At 42.5% G+C, this 14,727-nt stretch overlaps 1 protein-coding gene across 2 annotated transcripts in view; it reads right to left on the reverse strand.

Annotated features, from left to right (window-relative positions):
- TMEM33 (transmembrane protein 33) overlaps window positions 1-14,727 on the reverse strand; it is a 75,395-nt gene that overhangs the window by 43,798 nt on the left and 16,870 nt on the right. For both annotated transcript variants that reach the window (XM_069201826.1, XM_069201821.1), the window contains exons 3-4: window positions 3,775-3,869; window positions 3,355-3,542 (exon numbers count right to left, since the gene is read on the reverse strand). In XM_069201826.1, coding sequence (XP_069057927.1) covers window positions 3,355-3,542; window positions 3,775-3,869 — 283 coding nt within the window. The remainder of the gene's footprint in view (window positions 1-3,354; window positions 3,543-3,774; window positions 3,870-14,727) is intronic.

The raw sequence follows: 14,727 nt of genomic DNA on the forward strand, positions 1-14,727 counted from the left end.
TGCAGTTTCACTGCCACTTCGACTTGGCGTTTAAAACTACTTGCCAAGCCTTAAAATTCCCTTTTCACATACAAGTCACCCCTAGGTAGACAATAGGGCATGGTAAGTAAAAGGCAGATCATGTACTTGTAAGTTTTACATGTCCTGGTAGTGAAAAACTCCCAAATTTGTTTTTCACTACTGAGAAGCCTCTTCCCCTCATAGGCAGACATGAGAAATTCCCTTTCATACTTCTAAGTGGTAATTTCTGATCTAAAGGGAATGGCATTGTCACGTTTGGCACGAATGGAATGGTAGTGAGTAATCCCGTTTACTGGTGAAGTTGGATTTAACATTACTATTTTAGAAATGCTACTTTTAGAAAGTAGGCATTTCTCTGTACTTACCGCTCTTTGTGCCTTACAGCCCGTCTCCAATCCACGTCTGGTCCATGCTAGTTGACAACTCCCCTTGTGCATTCCACCCAGACAGCCATAAACAAATGACACTCATCTGCATATTGATGGGTCTTCCTGGGCTGGAGAGGCAGAGGGGCTCTAAATTACACTTTAAAGGGTAGCGGCTTGACCCCACACAGAGGGCTGATAAAACCCCACAGATCTCCTGGCAGAGAGGGCAGGGTTGAAAGGGGGAACTGGTGCACTTCAAAACCACTTCCTGAAGTCCCTTCCACAAGGATCATTTGGGTATACATACTGGGTGTGTGACCCCCTAAAATGAGACACTTCTGGACCTACAACTGAACCCTGTCAGAAGGACTGCAGTGCTGCACAAAGGACTCAACTGGACTGCTTTTCAGGAAGGACTGCTCTTTTGCCTGTTGCCTTGTAGCTTGCTGCTCCCCGGCTCAGCTAGAAGGGCTTAGCCTTCCCACCCCCAGTGATCCCCAAGAGCTTGTCAGCTTGCCTCCTGTTAAGAATTGTCTGGGCCATCAAAGACTTTTTTTTAAACGCATTCCAGGTACTTTGTGCTAAAGAGAGACTTCCATTGATTCCCAATGATTAAGACTTACTTAAACCTGTAAAGTGATATCATGACTGGTGCATATTGGAGTTTTAGACTTCTTTTATTCAGATGGTGTGGAATACTTCATGTGGTGTTTTCACTGTGCTATTGTATGAGTTATTGCACAAATACTTCACACGTTGCCTTCTAAATTAAGCCTGCCTGCTCTGTGCCAAGCTACTGGAGGGTGAGCACATGATAATTTAGGTTGTGTTGCGACTAACCCTGACTAGGATTGCGGTCCCTTCTTGGACAGGGTACATACCTCTACCAACCAGAGACCCACTTTTTAACACACATGCACTCTCCAAGAACTGATTGGCAATATTATGGATGCTTATGTACAGTAATGGGGCTGAGGTTTCAATTAGCACGTTTGTACAAGGGTCTCATTGCAAGAGGGGACACTCATGCTAAGGGTGGTAACATTAGAGGTTTTTGTCTCTTTCTAGAAAGCAGGACTTAAGTGTTGCTGGTAATGCAAAAAACATCCATAACTATTTGCATCTCTCTACTCATACTAGAAATACACATAACCACCTTCAAAAAACAGATTACTAAAACAGTTTCCAGAGCGTGAATGGAAAAGAACAACCCCAAACATTCTAGTGGAGAATGCAAGAAACTGCTTGATTTATTCCTGCAGATTGGCTTCTCTGCAGGTAACTGCACAGACAGGCATACTCGCGAAAATTCAGAACTATACCTTTGGATTTTTGTAGCTCATGAGAAAGGCAGAAATTTGAATGCATAAATCTGACTAGTAGGTTTTTGATAACCACAAAAATGACTCTGAATGGAACATATTACATTTTTGGCTCTGACTGTGATTGTTTTGGGACTACCACTTTAATTACTGCGAAAACTTTCGATAGACATGCCTTTAAAGACCCAATCTGTGATTTCACTGCAGAAACTACACTGTTAATGCAAGCTGGCTATTTTCCATATCACCATCCATCAAGAATGTAGCCAGAGAAGTAAGGTGTTAAAGGTCACAAGGAGCACGCTCTATGTTTACAGACTGCACAGACGATATTGCAAAAAAATATGAGGTGATGTGCTAAAATAATGCATAAAACATTTCACTTCTTGGGGGCCTTGTTGGTCAACTTCAGTTAAGGGCAATTGTGCCATTCCTTTTTCAGAAGGGTTGGAGCTTCGAAGATAAAGATCGGTGGAAGGCTATGGTGCCATCTTCATTTTAGAGTTCTCCAGAAGACAAACCAGAGAGAAGCAATAGGCAAAAGAGGATGCATATGATTTGAGGCTTGCGGATGTCTTCAAGTAATTACTTCTTTGGGAGAAAGACTGAAATGGTTTCTTCCAAGTTTTTACCGTCCAGTGTAGCCATACTGCAGGTTAGTGTAAACATTTGCTAAGTACGTGTGCAGGAAATTAAACTTTCAATTTTCCTGTATAATCCTATGTGGCATTCTTTCTTTCCTATTAAGCAGCACTACTTGGTTTCTCAAATTACTAGGCGCAATGTGTTTACAATCTGCATGAACGTAGTGAGCTTAAGAGCATCACGTTTTTCTTGAAGTGGGGCTACTGTTCACAAATTACCTCTTTTGATAGAGTCTTTGCTATACAAAATTTGAAATATTTTGATGGGTACGTTTTCATTAAAAGCTGGATTTTACAAATAAGTTAAACAGCAGTTCTAGAAAGGGTAGTAGGTAACTTTAGGGAATTGGAGTGGACGGCTTTAATATTCAAACGTTTACCTTTGAACATGCATTTCACAATCAAGATTGTTTGCAACTTGGGCAGAATGCCGTACTCGGGGCAGCCTTTGGACTGGGAAAGCGAGATCTGTTGTCAGATTACCATAAATCACTCCACAGGCTTCAGGTAGTACCATAAAGAAATTAAAAATAGGTGCCTAACCTTTAATTGTCTCAATCAACCCCAGTTTGCCACATAAACACAAGTAGTATGCAACCACCAGACGCCTTTGCAACAATAATCAAGGTTTGCTAAAAGTTTCAAGGTTTCACCTTGCGGTGGGAGGCGGTTGCTTGTTCTCTCTCCAAGCCCCTTGTTTCGGGAATAGACTCCCAACAAATTCAAGGCATGGCACCTCACTCTAAAGTCTTCAGGGAAAAGATGGACAGCTTTTTTGTACCCTTAAGACCAGGGGACCCGCAGGGGAAGTGAGCGCTGTAGCTCGGTATGGGTGAAAGGCCTAGTCTGGGGGTCTGCAGAGCTTTGGCACTAACCATCTATCTTGCGAAGGGGCGCCATCATACAGTTGAACTTATGTAGCTAAGCACTTCCAACATATTTTTATTAAGAAAATTCACGTTTACCACAAAACAAAACAAAAAACACTGAAAAGGATACTCGTTACTGGGTAAGAATTGACGAATATTAGGGAGTACAAAAGATAGTGGCAGCTGTCCTCCAACAAAGCCTGGGCCAGGAAGGCTCTGCTTATCTGGAAATGTGGCAATCGCTGGTGTAGTCGGAGAGCACTGGTGAGAGCATTGGCAAGCAAGGCACGCTGGTAAAAGCTTGACGCTTCCTGCAACCTGCAAATGAACAAACAGACATGGCCACTAAAAGAGAAGTGCCAGCAACCTCCTGCCCCTAGAGGATTGCATCAGACAAACCGAGCATCAAACTACGGAGAAAACGTAAGTCATGTTCTCATTCTTTCTTAGTTTCCTATTTACTTTCTAGAAACATGCAGGGGAATTAGAACGAAAATGGATGTGTGTCAGCTTTAATAAATGCTAAACGGAAAAACGCTGAAATACATACCCTAAAAGGGGGAGGATGAATAAAGCCGAGCAGTAAACCGTGAACCACCGGGAAAGCCACATTGCGGTGTCCAATTTATTAGCCAGCATAAATTGCTAAATAACAGTAAAAAGGAAGAAGGAATTAAAACATTTCCACGTTACCATTAAATCATTTGCTATGACTTACAACTAACATTTGTTCATGATGTATTACGTAAAAAATACCTTTACCAATCCCAACTGCACAACGCATGTCTATTTTCAGTGTTATACCACTGACGTCAGTAACCGTTTCAAGCAACACTAAATATACAGCCTCAGAGGCGTAAAAGTGCAGTAAACATCTGTTTAGGAACGCAAAACACCTCACTGGTTGAACTTGTGGTTTTTACAAGGTATGGCTTCATGAAGTAAACAGCTGGACAGCTCACATGTGGTCTATACTCTTCATGAGACGGTCACCGCATGCAATACACAGTGTCTGCCACTATCTTGCGTACACCCACCGAGATCTGAAAGTGGTATATATCCCTTCCACGGGCATGACTGCTTAAGTCTGGAGTCCTTTTTGTGTGTCAGCTGGCGTCACTGAGGCAAAGTAGGATATCTGGCGACAGCTTTGAGGTTGGTGAAGGAGAAATAACCTGAGGCATTACCAATAAGTAGGGGGGGGGGGGGGCAAAGTAGCAGCAGGGATCCAGCCATGGGATCACAGAGGTGCTGTGGCAGGGCAAGTCATATCTGGAGGACAGAATGCTGCCTGCCTAGGGCTGCTCATTGGAGAGTGAGTTGGAGTGCTCATCTGCCTCTGTGCTCAGACAGGCCTTACTTCAGCTGCGATACTGTTATGAGGTGTCATCCAATAGCCTGAAGGAACAAGTGAACTGCTGTAGAACTGACGTGTGGATGGTGTGTGAAGGCCCAAGATGTGCACCTGGACCACTTGAGCAACAGAAGTCAGCTGCTGAGTAGCTCCTGAAGATAATCCACCTCGGGGATGGTAATGCTTCGATTGGTGAGATGCTGCAAGGAGGATGCCACGTGTGGACTAAGTTACAGCTGCAGTGAATGTAGGGATTGGATGTGGTGTGGGAGATGCATAAAAAGATCTCTGTACGCTTTGATTCAGGTGTAATGATTCCACCTTCTCTATTCAAAGCTCAGGAAATTCTGTGCAAGCTCAGGGTGTACGCCCCAACTGGATGGTGAGTGTGACCCCCTCCACAAACCTGTGCATAGAGAGGCCTTTCTCTTTTGAAGCCTACTGAAACACGAAGCATGGTGGAGTACAATGGCGGAGCATTGAGACCTCAAGAAAACACTCTGGAAAGTTGTAGTTAACATTTTCTCAGACACGTATTGTTTCTTGGACTAAAACATCCCCTTGTGTTAACTTGAGTGCCTTTGCCATATTAATTATAGGATGGCCTGACGCCACCTGTGGTTGCAAAACAAGTTTTGGCAAAGTCAACAACTGTAGCGTTTTCTGCCTGCCTACAGGCTTTGTGACTGCTTGTTTTTAGGTCAAGAAATCCAGACAGCGAGGTCAGGTTGCAATTGATGCACTGTGGGCTTACCAAGAACTTTCAGAGGTTTACAGCCCACCCATTGCTTACAATTGGGTGGCTATATTGTCACTCATTTGCTTGCTTCTTGGTTGATGGTTTATCAGGTGTTTGTGCCTACTCTGAAGCTTAGCCTTTTTACCATCTCTGACTGGACAGATGCTATTCTTCCAATACCACTTTTAGAAAACTACTTCTTTCTTTTTCTTATGCACCCTATGACCGTGTGTGTGTTTTCCAGCTATCGCTAATGCCCCCCCCCACCAAGTACCATCCACTGTGCTGAGTGTTGCTGTCTCCCCCCCACTGAAAACCTCTCTCACGTGCTTCTCCCACTCCCTGCCTTCCCTGCACTGTGTTGCTTTCTCACACGTATGATTCTCTGCCCATCCCTCTCCCTTGCGCGCGGTTTTTCTCCTCACCTACTACCATTTGCCCCTACATCTAGTCTTCTTACCTTTTTATTTTGAGAGGGGCGGGGGAGCTCTGCCTTAGAAAAAAGTAAAAGTAAATTTGAGCTGTCTTTTTCACTTTTTATTTACCTATCATCTCAGATCGGTAAATTAAAAAAAATGGCATTTGAGTCATTTTGTAGATATGCATGCATGCATGCATGCATAATGACGCATTCACACACATTACACATCTACAAAACGATGTGACTGTGTCATGGTGCAAATGTGGTTATTTTTTTAATTTTGAAGAAAGCTATTGGCAAAGCCAATTGATTCTAAAGGTGAAACCTTTTGCTTGTATTAAATGTTTTAGTAAATCTTTATGACAAAGACATCATAAACAAAATGGGGGTTAATGTGGGTACATCTTGTATATCAGGACAGCCATTTTTGAAGCATATCGCATCTGTATGAACAATAAAGGGGAGTCACCTCTAAACGGGTTGGAAGTCCATTCACAAAGATGGCAACTGTAAGCAATGCGTACGTGAGATGAGGCACACTGCAAGCAGTGGCAGGGCCTTGTAGCAGTGCCTGAAGTAGACTTATGCAAAATACAATATAAATAAAAATAAAATAAGGGTTTTTCCCCAAAAACACAATGGTTCACAAGTCGCTTGCGCTGAAGGGGCATTACGTTCTTGGGGGCTGTGTGATTCGGCAGAGTGCTGGTGCTCACAGATAAAGGAACCATGGGCTAAAATCGACTGAGCCATTACCCTATGCTGTGGTGGCCGGAAGCAAAATGTGAATAACTCTGAAGTAGATGAATGAATGAAGAGAGCGGTCTGAAAGCCTCTTAAAGTACATATATTTAGAGACATTGAAAAGGCCTTGGCTAATGGCAGACCCAAAAATTGTGTATAGACACAAAAACAGTCCAACAGACTTTCATAGTCAGGATTGCACCTTCCCATACAATGCTGATTAATCCATCTGACACAGGGGGACGATATGAACCGGCATCTTCTGAGTGCTATTAGAGATTCACAAATGGCACGTGCAACTAAGACCGATGCAATGGCCATAAAAATTAACCCTACCCTGAGCTGACCTCTAAATAGTTGCGGACAGTACAAAGGTGTAGAAACTATCACTGGCAAAGTCTCAGACATGTGCACAATGTCTATTTGCAGGAGACCATGAGGATTTTAGAGTATGTGTAGGGAGGAGCCTAACCGTAATTTTCTTCATTAGAGGACAGGGGGCCCTCAGGGGGCCATTACAGCTTGAGATCTGGACTTCGGAGAGATCACTCTTCAGCAGTTGTGCAGTGAGTTGTCAGGACGATATCAGAGCCTGACTATTATGATTTTTCCTAATTAAATTCATAAATTCAACTTATGCTGAAATGCAGACTTCTAAAGCACAACCTAGAAACCACGAAAATATTGCAGTTCCCTACTAAGCCTAAGAACTTACACTTCTACAGCTCTTCAGAAATTGTATGGGGTTGACCGGATGGCTGGGGTAAGCCATAATCAGTTTTCACGTACACTGGAATAAGAAATGTAACTCAGTCCACTGCACCACTCGGAGACTTTACAAGCACAAAGCACAGCACCCACTCTTCACATAAGGTGCTGGTGACTGAGGATAACACGCTATAGGCTACAGGCTCCTGGTTTATGCGAATAGATCTAGGTTTTATGCAGTTAGTGGATTTTTAAATGGGTTGAAGTAGCCTGATACAGTGGTGTGGAAGTTTATGAAATATCCACTTGTCCAAGGGACCGGATTCTTTCTCATGTATAAACAAAATCCAATTGGTGCAATCGAACGAGGTGAGACAGTATGCCAGTGTTCTCATTATATCAGAGTTCTCAGAGTCTCTCCAATTATACCAGTGCTCATATTAGGTCTTATTTTGGGTTTTATTTAGGCTTCGTTTGTGCCACCTTCCTGAATATATGGGGGCTGTGACTACAGAAAAGCTCTATTTAATTCAAATATTTGACTATTCATAGACCCAGTGTATGCAAAGGCTTACTTTATGAAAAGTCTCGGTTTAAGGTTAGTTTCTCATAACAAAAGGGCTCCACGTTCTGATCACAGCAGATTCAGGGTGTATTATTGCTTTCTTTCTTACTTTAGTTTATGAAGAAGCATCCTGGGATCTGCCCCAGGCAATTTAAATTCAAGTAGTCACTCAATTTCACAAAATATTACTCTACTTATAGTTCAGTGCCTAGTCAACCAACTGAGTATAGTCTGAAATTTTCCACTTCACCACATTGTACAATTTTTAGCCAGATCACTTCATCTCACTGTTACAATTTCTTTTCATACCATAATTGTGAGCAGATACTAACCCTGTAAAAAAAAAAAAAACAAGACTGGACATTTATATCTACAGCTAGATACATTCTTGAAAGTACCTACACAATGAATTCTAGCTTAGTTGGTTCTGAACTCAAAATAATTTACTACCATGATCATTTTCAGCAAATCTACATACCGTGGCTGGATGTAAGCCATAACTGGTTGTTCCTGTGCTGAAAACTCTCAGTTAGGGACTTCATAAACAACATTGGCAAAGCCAATAGGTCTCGCCTCTGGTTTTAGAAATATGTATTGTACTGTGTATAAGTGCAGACTTTGAATTTGTTGAAATTTGTAAATTCTTTGCTTCGTCGGATTGTATTGCAACTGGAATTTAATAAGTATCGGTAAAGTTGCTTTAAAAGAGTGAGCTATTGGGTATTCTACTCCTTTTATTCAAGAGTCTGGGTGGGTTGTGAGAGGGTGTTCACAATGGGACATGACTGAGCTTGGGAAGAGGAGGCTGAAGTGAAGGCAGCGTGAGTCAAAGGCCAGCTTATATGCTCATCCAATAGCTGGTCTTTCTCTGGTGCACACATAGATGGTCACAAAAGTACCATTTGTGATTATCAATTTCAATTATTTACAGCATAATTATTGGTGTTTCTCATTTATATCACTCTGTTAGCATGCACTCCCAAAGCCAATAGGCAGGTGTGTTTTAGGCATAGGTTTGTTATAGTGTGATATGACAATGCAATAGCAGAAAACTCACAATAAGGCACCTAAACGCTAGTCAGGCAGACTTATGTAAATCACACAGGACCTTAGTTCAAATGTTTTAAGCCACTCCCTTAATTACTTAGGCAACACCCCTTTTAAAAACAGCCTCATTCTACCCATTTTATCTAACTTAAAGGACTGTGGTCCATAATAGGCTTTTGCCTACAGATCACTAAAAGTGGTCTTGTAGGCCAGACCTTACAAAATTGTGCTGCTGTTAATCTTAAATTCTGGGAGTCTAATCTAAAACTTGTGCAGCAGAAAAATGGCATCGCTCAGAGAGAAAAACTACAGCTGGTATTATGCGCCAGAGGTGCGAGTTGTACACTTTAGTGAAAGAAACCTGAGGGCTTGACCTCCATGGTCACACCCAAGGCTGCGATTCTAGATCCTGGTGCTCTTGGTGCCACACTCCCCTTTAGAAGTAGATGTCCAGCATTTGTTCCAGCAAATTGATCCAAAAATTGTCAAGGTCAATTGGTCCTTGGTGAAGCAAATCTAAATATTGGGAGTCAAGTAAAAAGAAAGAAACACAATGGGAGACAGCAATGTGGAGCACGGGAGGAGTTAATGGGGAACTGGCAATCTAGAAGGTGGAGGCAAAATCAAAGGACAGGGCTGGGGGAAACAATAGGCATGTGGATGAAGCAATACAATGAGGGCACGGCATCAGCAACACTGGGAGGAGAGGAGGAAGCAACACTGAAGATGTGGCCAGGGAAGCAAACTAAGAGTGCAACATGGAGAAAAGGGGAGGAAAAGTAAACAGGTGAGAGCAACGGGAGCGGGCAGGGGAAAAGCACAAAAAACGAGAATACACATGTACTCTTTGAGAATGTGTAAACGGAACAAAAGTAGCACAAGTGATGTGTCTATGCTCCAGGGGCCATACAAATGATAGAAAAAGAATAAAAGTCTATACAAGCTAATGTATAAGAAGCAAGGAAATGAGCCTGCCAATGAAGCTAATCGATAAGCAAATAGGGTGTTGGGGGGAGGGAAGAATTCAAAGCCTACTGTAAACAGACAGGCCATGCGCAGACTAGAAAGCAAGACCTAAAAAGTGGGGCTGTAGAGAAAGAAGTGTTTTTTTCATTCTGGAGAAAAAAAGAAACGTTCAAACAACTAATTATGCAGCCTGCTCAGCAGATTTTCAAATGAGCAAATACACATTTATATTTGTTTTTTCTGAAAATGGAACTCACAAACATCTGTCATGCGTATGCCTGGAAACATCGCAGGTTCCCATGCCTATTCCATTTTTTGTTTAAATCTATTTATTGCCGTTTTTATGCATCAGATTACCAAGTACAGCTGTACAGAGACATTATATGTAATGGCAGTAGCAAATGACATAGATACATTGTTTATAATCAGTCTATTACGTAAGCAGGCAGGGCAAGATATGAATTTTACACATATCAAGTAGGCTTTCAGACAGTCATATACGAATGTGCAGACGAAATGAGGGCATACGTTAAATAATGGATACAATATAGCACAAAGTCAGATAAAAACAGTTGAAAGACCCGTTTAGTGACCGATTTACTAAACAAAATTAACGGAGATATTAACTAATCCACGCACCCCAACTCAATCCTCCCTCCTTTAACAATATTCTGCACCATGTATCTTTCCTTCGATTTGTATACAGAGAATTGCCCCTGACAAAGCCACCACGCAATGTTGAAGTCATTAGAGACTGTGGTTTCACTGTGGGCGTGACTGGAAGTGGCATATCAGATGTTCCATGTATTGTGTCACCTACTCCATCATTATTTGGTGGGTGGGAAACACTAGGCACATCAGTGTACAGGTCAGCCATGACGGCGCCCAAATTGTAGGCTACTGTGTTTTTGCAAAGTCCTACTGTGTCTTCCCTGTTTAAAGCCCCATTAGTGAGCGATTGCATCCAGGATGTGAGGGGCGGTGGATAAGGTGATTTCCATCTGCATGTGGTCAACCTTTTTTGCTAATAGGAGTACCAGATCCATAAATCGGGATGTAACCTTGTGTTTCTTGCTTTGATGATGTAGCCCTAGTGTACATACTTCCCATGCATTGGAAAGGACCCTATTTGTACAATGTAGTAGGCGGCTCATTACTCCTCGCCAGTAGTTCTGCAATCCAGAGCAACCAAAAGGAAATTTATTATATCAGCATTTACTACTTTACAGTGGGGCAGGCTGCATCTGGGCGGTGGAAATATTTGTTTATATTGGCACGAAAGAGGTAGGCTCTGTGGATGATATATAATTGAAATCTAGCCAAAACAGGCATTGTGAGGTATATGGACACGGCCCTCCAGTATGGCAGACCATTCCTTGTCCATGCAAGGTTGGTCAAAATTCCCTTCCCACCGTGCCAGAGGGTGTAAGTGTTGGTGCTGTGCGAGTTCGCACGGATCTAGCCAGCCAGTGTATCAGGTGTTTACTGCGACCTAGGACCTGGCGGTATTGAATGGTGAGGTGCACAGGAGCTAAGCAAGTCGTGCCTAGGAGTGCTAAAGCTGGTGCATATGGTGCAATCTGTCTCGTAAGATATAGGCGACGCCTAAGGCAGCAATATGCTACCACCAGTAGTGTAGGCGTGGGTAGCGGCTTAGCGCATGGGTGAAACAGTTGGAGTATATTAGTCTGGTTCCAGGCTGGCAGTAGTGTTGCGGTATGATTTAGGGGCAAAGCGGCAAGCCATTTCACCACCCATTACAGGGGTGTGGAATTTATTAAAATATCTACTTGTCCAGGGGACAGGTTGCTTCTCAAATCTACTTGTCCTGTGAAAAGATCTACTTGTCCCTTTGGTGCCATGTAGTGTGGCAACAAATTATGGCAGCAACCTCATTATGTAAGAGCTCTGATAATAGCCTCTCTGATTATGCCAAGGCTACTACCATAGAAGGGCTTGAATACTTGCAGTTTCAATCCCTACTGTAGCAATTTCCTTATTTTGCCACCTTTCTGCAGATCTGCATACTGGGGCTGGAGGAAGCAGTAAGCAATAGTTCCAGGGCTGGAATGCCTTTGAGTCTGCAAACCTACTAACCTGCATGTTTTAAAGATTTTCACCAGCCTCTCTCTAATATTTTCCCATAATAAGAAAGGTTGGACATTTACTCCTGACAATGGCAGAATTAGAACTTCTTCCAGGGTTGGGAAGAAAGTGGCTGGAGGGAAAATGAACTTGCAAATGCTCAATAGATTTTCACATGAGCAAATCTACACATCGTATTTACCCAAGCTAAAATACAGTTCACAAATATTTTATAGGGGTACGACATATACCATGGGTGCACTTTTGTGACTTTCTTTAAGAATTTAGGGCCACATGTAGGTAGGTTCAGATTTGCAACCCGCAAATTGCGAGTCAGAGCGACTCGCAATTTGCGAGTCGCAAATCCGAATGTAGGATGTGTCCCTGGCACCATCTGTGATTCGCAAGGGCTTCGCAAATGCCCACCTCATGAATAATCATGAGGTGGGTCGCAATTTGCGACCCCCTTGCGAATGGCGGCCCTCACAGGGATGGTGGCCTGCTGGAGACAGCAGACCACCATGTCTGTGACTGCTGTTCAATAAAGCAGTTTTTTTTTTTTTTTGTAATGCAGCACGTTTTCCTTAAAGGAAAACGAGATGCATTACAAGAACGAAAAATGAAACGTTTTCATTTCATTTTTTCCGAGCAGGCAGTGGTCCGCAGGACCACTGCCTACTCTGAAAAAATGTTTACAGTGACATTCATAATGGGGAAGGGGTCCCATGGGGACCCCTTCCCTTTTGCGAAAGTGTTAGCACCCATTTGAAATGGGTGCAAACTGCGATTGGTTTGCGCCCGCGTTCACGGTCACAAAACAATCCTACATTGCACTGCGAATCGCAATTAGGAAGGGCACACCCCTTCCTAATTACGAGTCGCAAACCCGTTTTGCGATTCGGTAACCAGGTTACTGAATCGCAAAACTGGGTTTGTGCATCACAATGTGCTTTTTGCACATCGCAAACAGCGAAATTCTCTGTTTGCGACATGCAAAAAGCTACCTACATGTGGGTCTTGGTCCCTAATTAAGTCTGGTGTTAACAAAGACATTTTGTTTTTATTAAACTTCTATTTCTCTCTCTTTCGGCTGGCTTTACTGTGAGTGATCGCATTCTGCTCTTCCACAAGGAGCATATTGCACACAAAGTAGTTTTGTTCAGTGTCAGGAACTACAGTGGCAATCAGTGACGTAACGAAACTGGAGGGTGCCCATTTCCAAAGAACATGGAGGAGCCCCCTCTCCAGACTCACTCAGGGCAGGTGCTGTGCTGAAGGGGCCCACTGGAGGGCAGCTCGGGGCCTTGGTTATGCCACTGGTGGCAACGTGTGGTTTTAAAGTTCAAAAACTTTTTTTTTTTTTTTGCCAGTGTTTGTTACAATGTTGAGGGCCTGGTAGCTCCCACAAACATTTAGTGTTACAAAAGCCATGTCAAAACAAGACACGCATTGATGAAACTAAAAGACTTATAGAAATATGTCCGATCAGTTGGCTTTGTCAGTGTTTGTTTATTTTCATGCTTCCCATAATCGTGTTGAAAATGGTTACACTGATTTTCCATTAGAAATATTTTTGGGAAATACTAACATGCGTCAATACATTTTACTAAATGACACTTCATTTGCATCTAATCAGAGAGCATTCTGGGAGCATTATACTTAGCCTCATAGCCTAAACTTTTCAAACATGTGTATACACTTTTTTTTTTTGTACTGGAACCAACGTCAGTAGTGAAGTGTGACCTTAAAACATTTATTTACAGCACTCACCCTAATAATGAAGGCTTTCAAATAATGAAACATAAATACAAGTTCGAACAGCATTATCTTTTGGAAACACGAGAGTTCCACTCTCTGTAAACAGGCAGCCAAAGGGTTTGTGCTGCAGAGGGTTGGGCCTACTTGTCCCAAGGACAAAGTAAACATAAAAACTTGTTGCCCTTGACCCCAAACAAGATGTGTCGGGCGATAGGAATTCCACATCCCTGCGGACCATTCCACGTGCAGTACGTAGACAATGGTATACTGCATACAACAATAGCAGGGGGGGGCACTGTCAACCTGCAACAGACAAGTCCAAAGTACGCTCACCACTTCCACCACATTTTATTGCGTGTCTGCAGGCATCCCAGTGCCTGGTAAAGTGTCTGTTCCCTCACAGCACATCAGTCAACCCCCTTCCACCAGTCAGCTCGGGTGGGGTTTCTTTCTGCTTTCTTTAAATTGCAGGTTGGTATCTCTCTCTGCAGTCAGAGTAGAGCTACACACCAACAAATTATAAAGGGCACTAATATGTGCATTTTCATATATACCTCTAATCGCAAATGGAATGTATGGATTTATATTAAGTGTGCAAACAATTTGAACTCGTGAATCTTGTACTGTAATCCGAAATATAACAATTTTATTTAACTGTTCTATATGCCAACGTCAGAACTGTCATTTCTATTTTAATCTTAATAGGGAACAAGTGCATAACTTTCAGACGCAGTTGTACATCCCCAGAGGTTCAACCACTTCGGAGTGATATTTTTCAGCATAGACTGCCGGACACAGAAATTAGGTTTTGTAGTACTTGAAGAAAATCATTAATGCATTCCTACATGCACCACTAAACTAAAATGCCTAGGGAAGAAGGAGGGGTGGTTTTTGTAGTCTTTGCTGACTTCCTTGCAAAATGTAGAACTGATTTGGAACAATAATTACTAATGTTATTCACAGTGCTCTGAAAAGGCAAAAATAACAAAATGTACTACTTTATGTTTTGAAGAAGTTTTCGAACTGTAATTCTTTCAGCTCTCATCGACAATAAATTTGTACCCGACAGCAACAAGTTTGCTGGTTCATACTACAATACCATTTTTGTATTCAGAA

This window comes from Pleurodeles waltl, chromosome 1_2 (genome assembly GCF_031143425.1).
Source record: "Pleurodeles waltl isolate 20211129_DDA chromosome 1_2, aPleWal1.hap1.20221129, whole genome shotgun sequence".
Classification (NCBI taxonomy): domain Eukaryota; kingdom Metazoa; phylum Chordata; class Amphibia; order Caudata; family Salamandridae; genus Pleurodeles; species Pleurodeles waltl.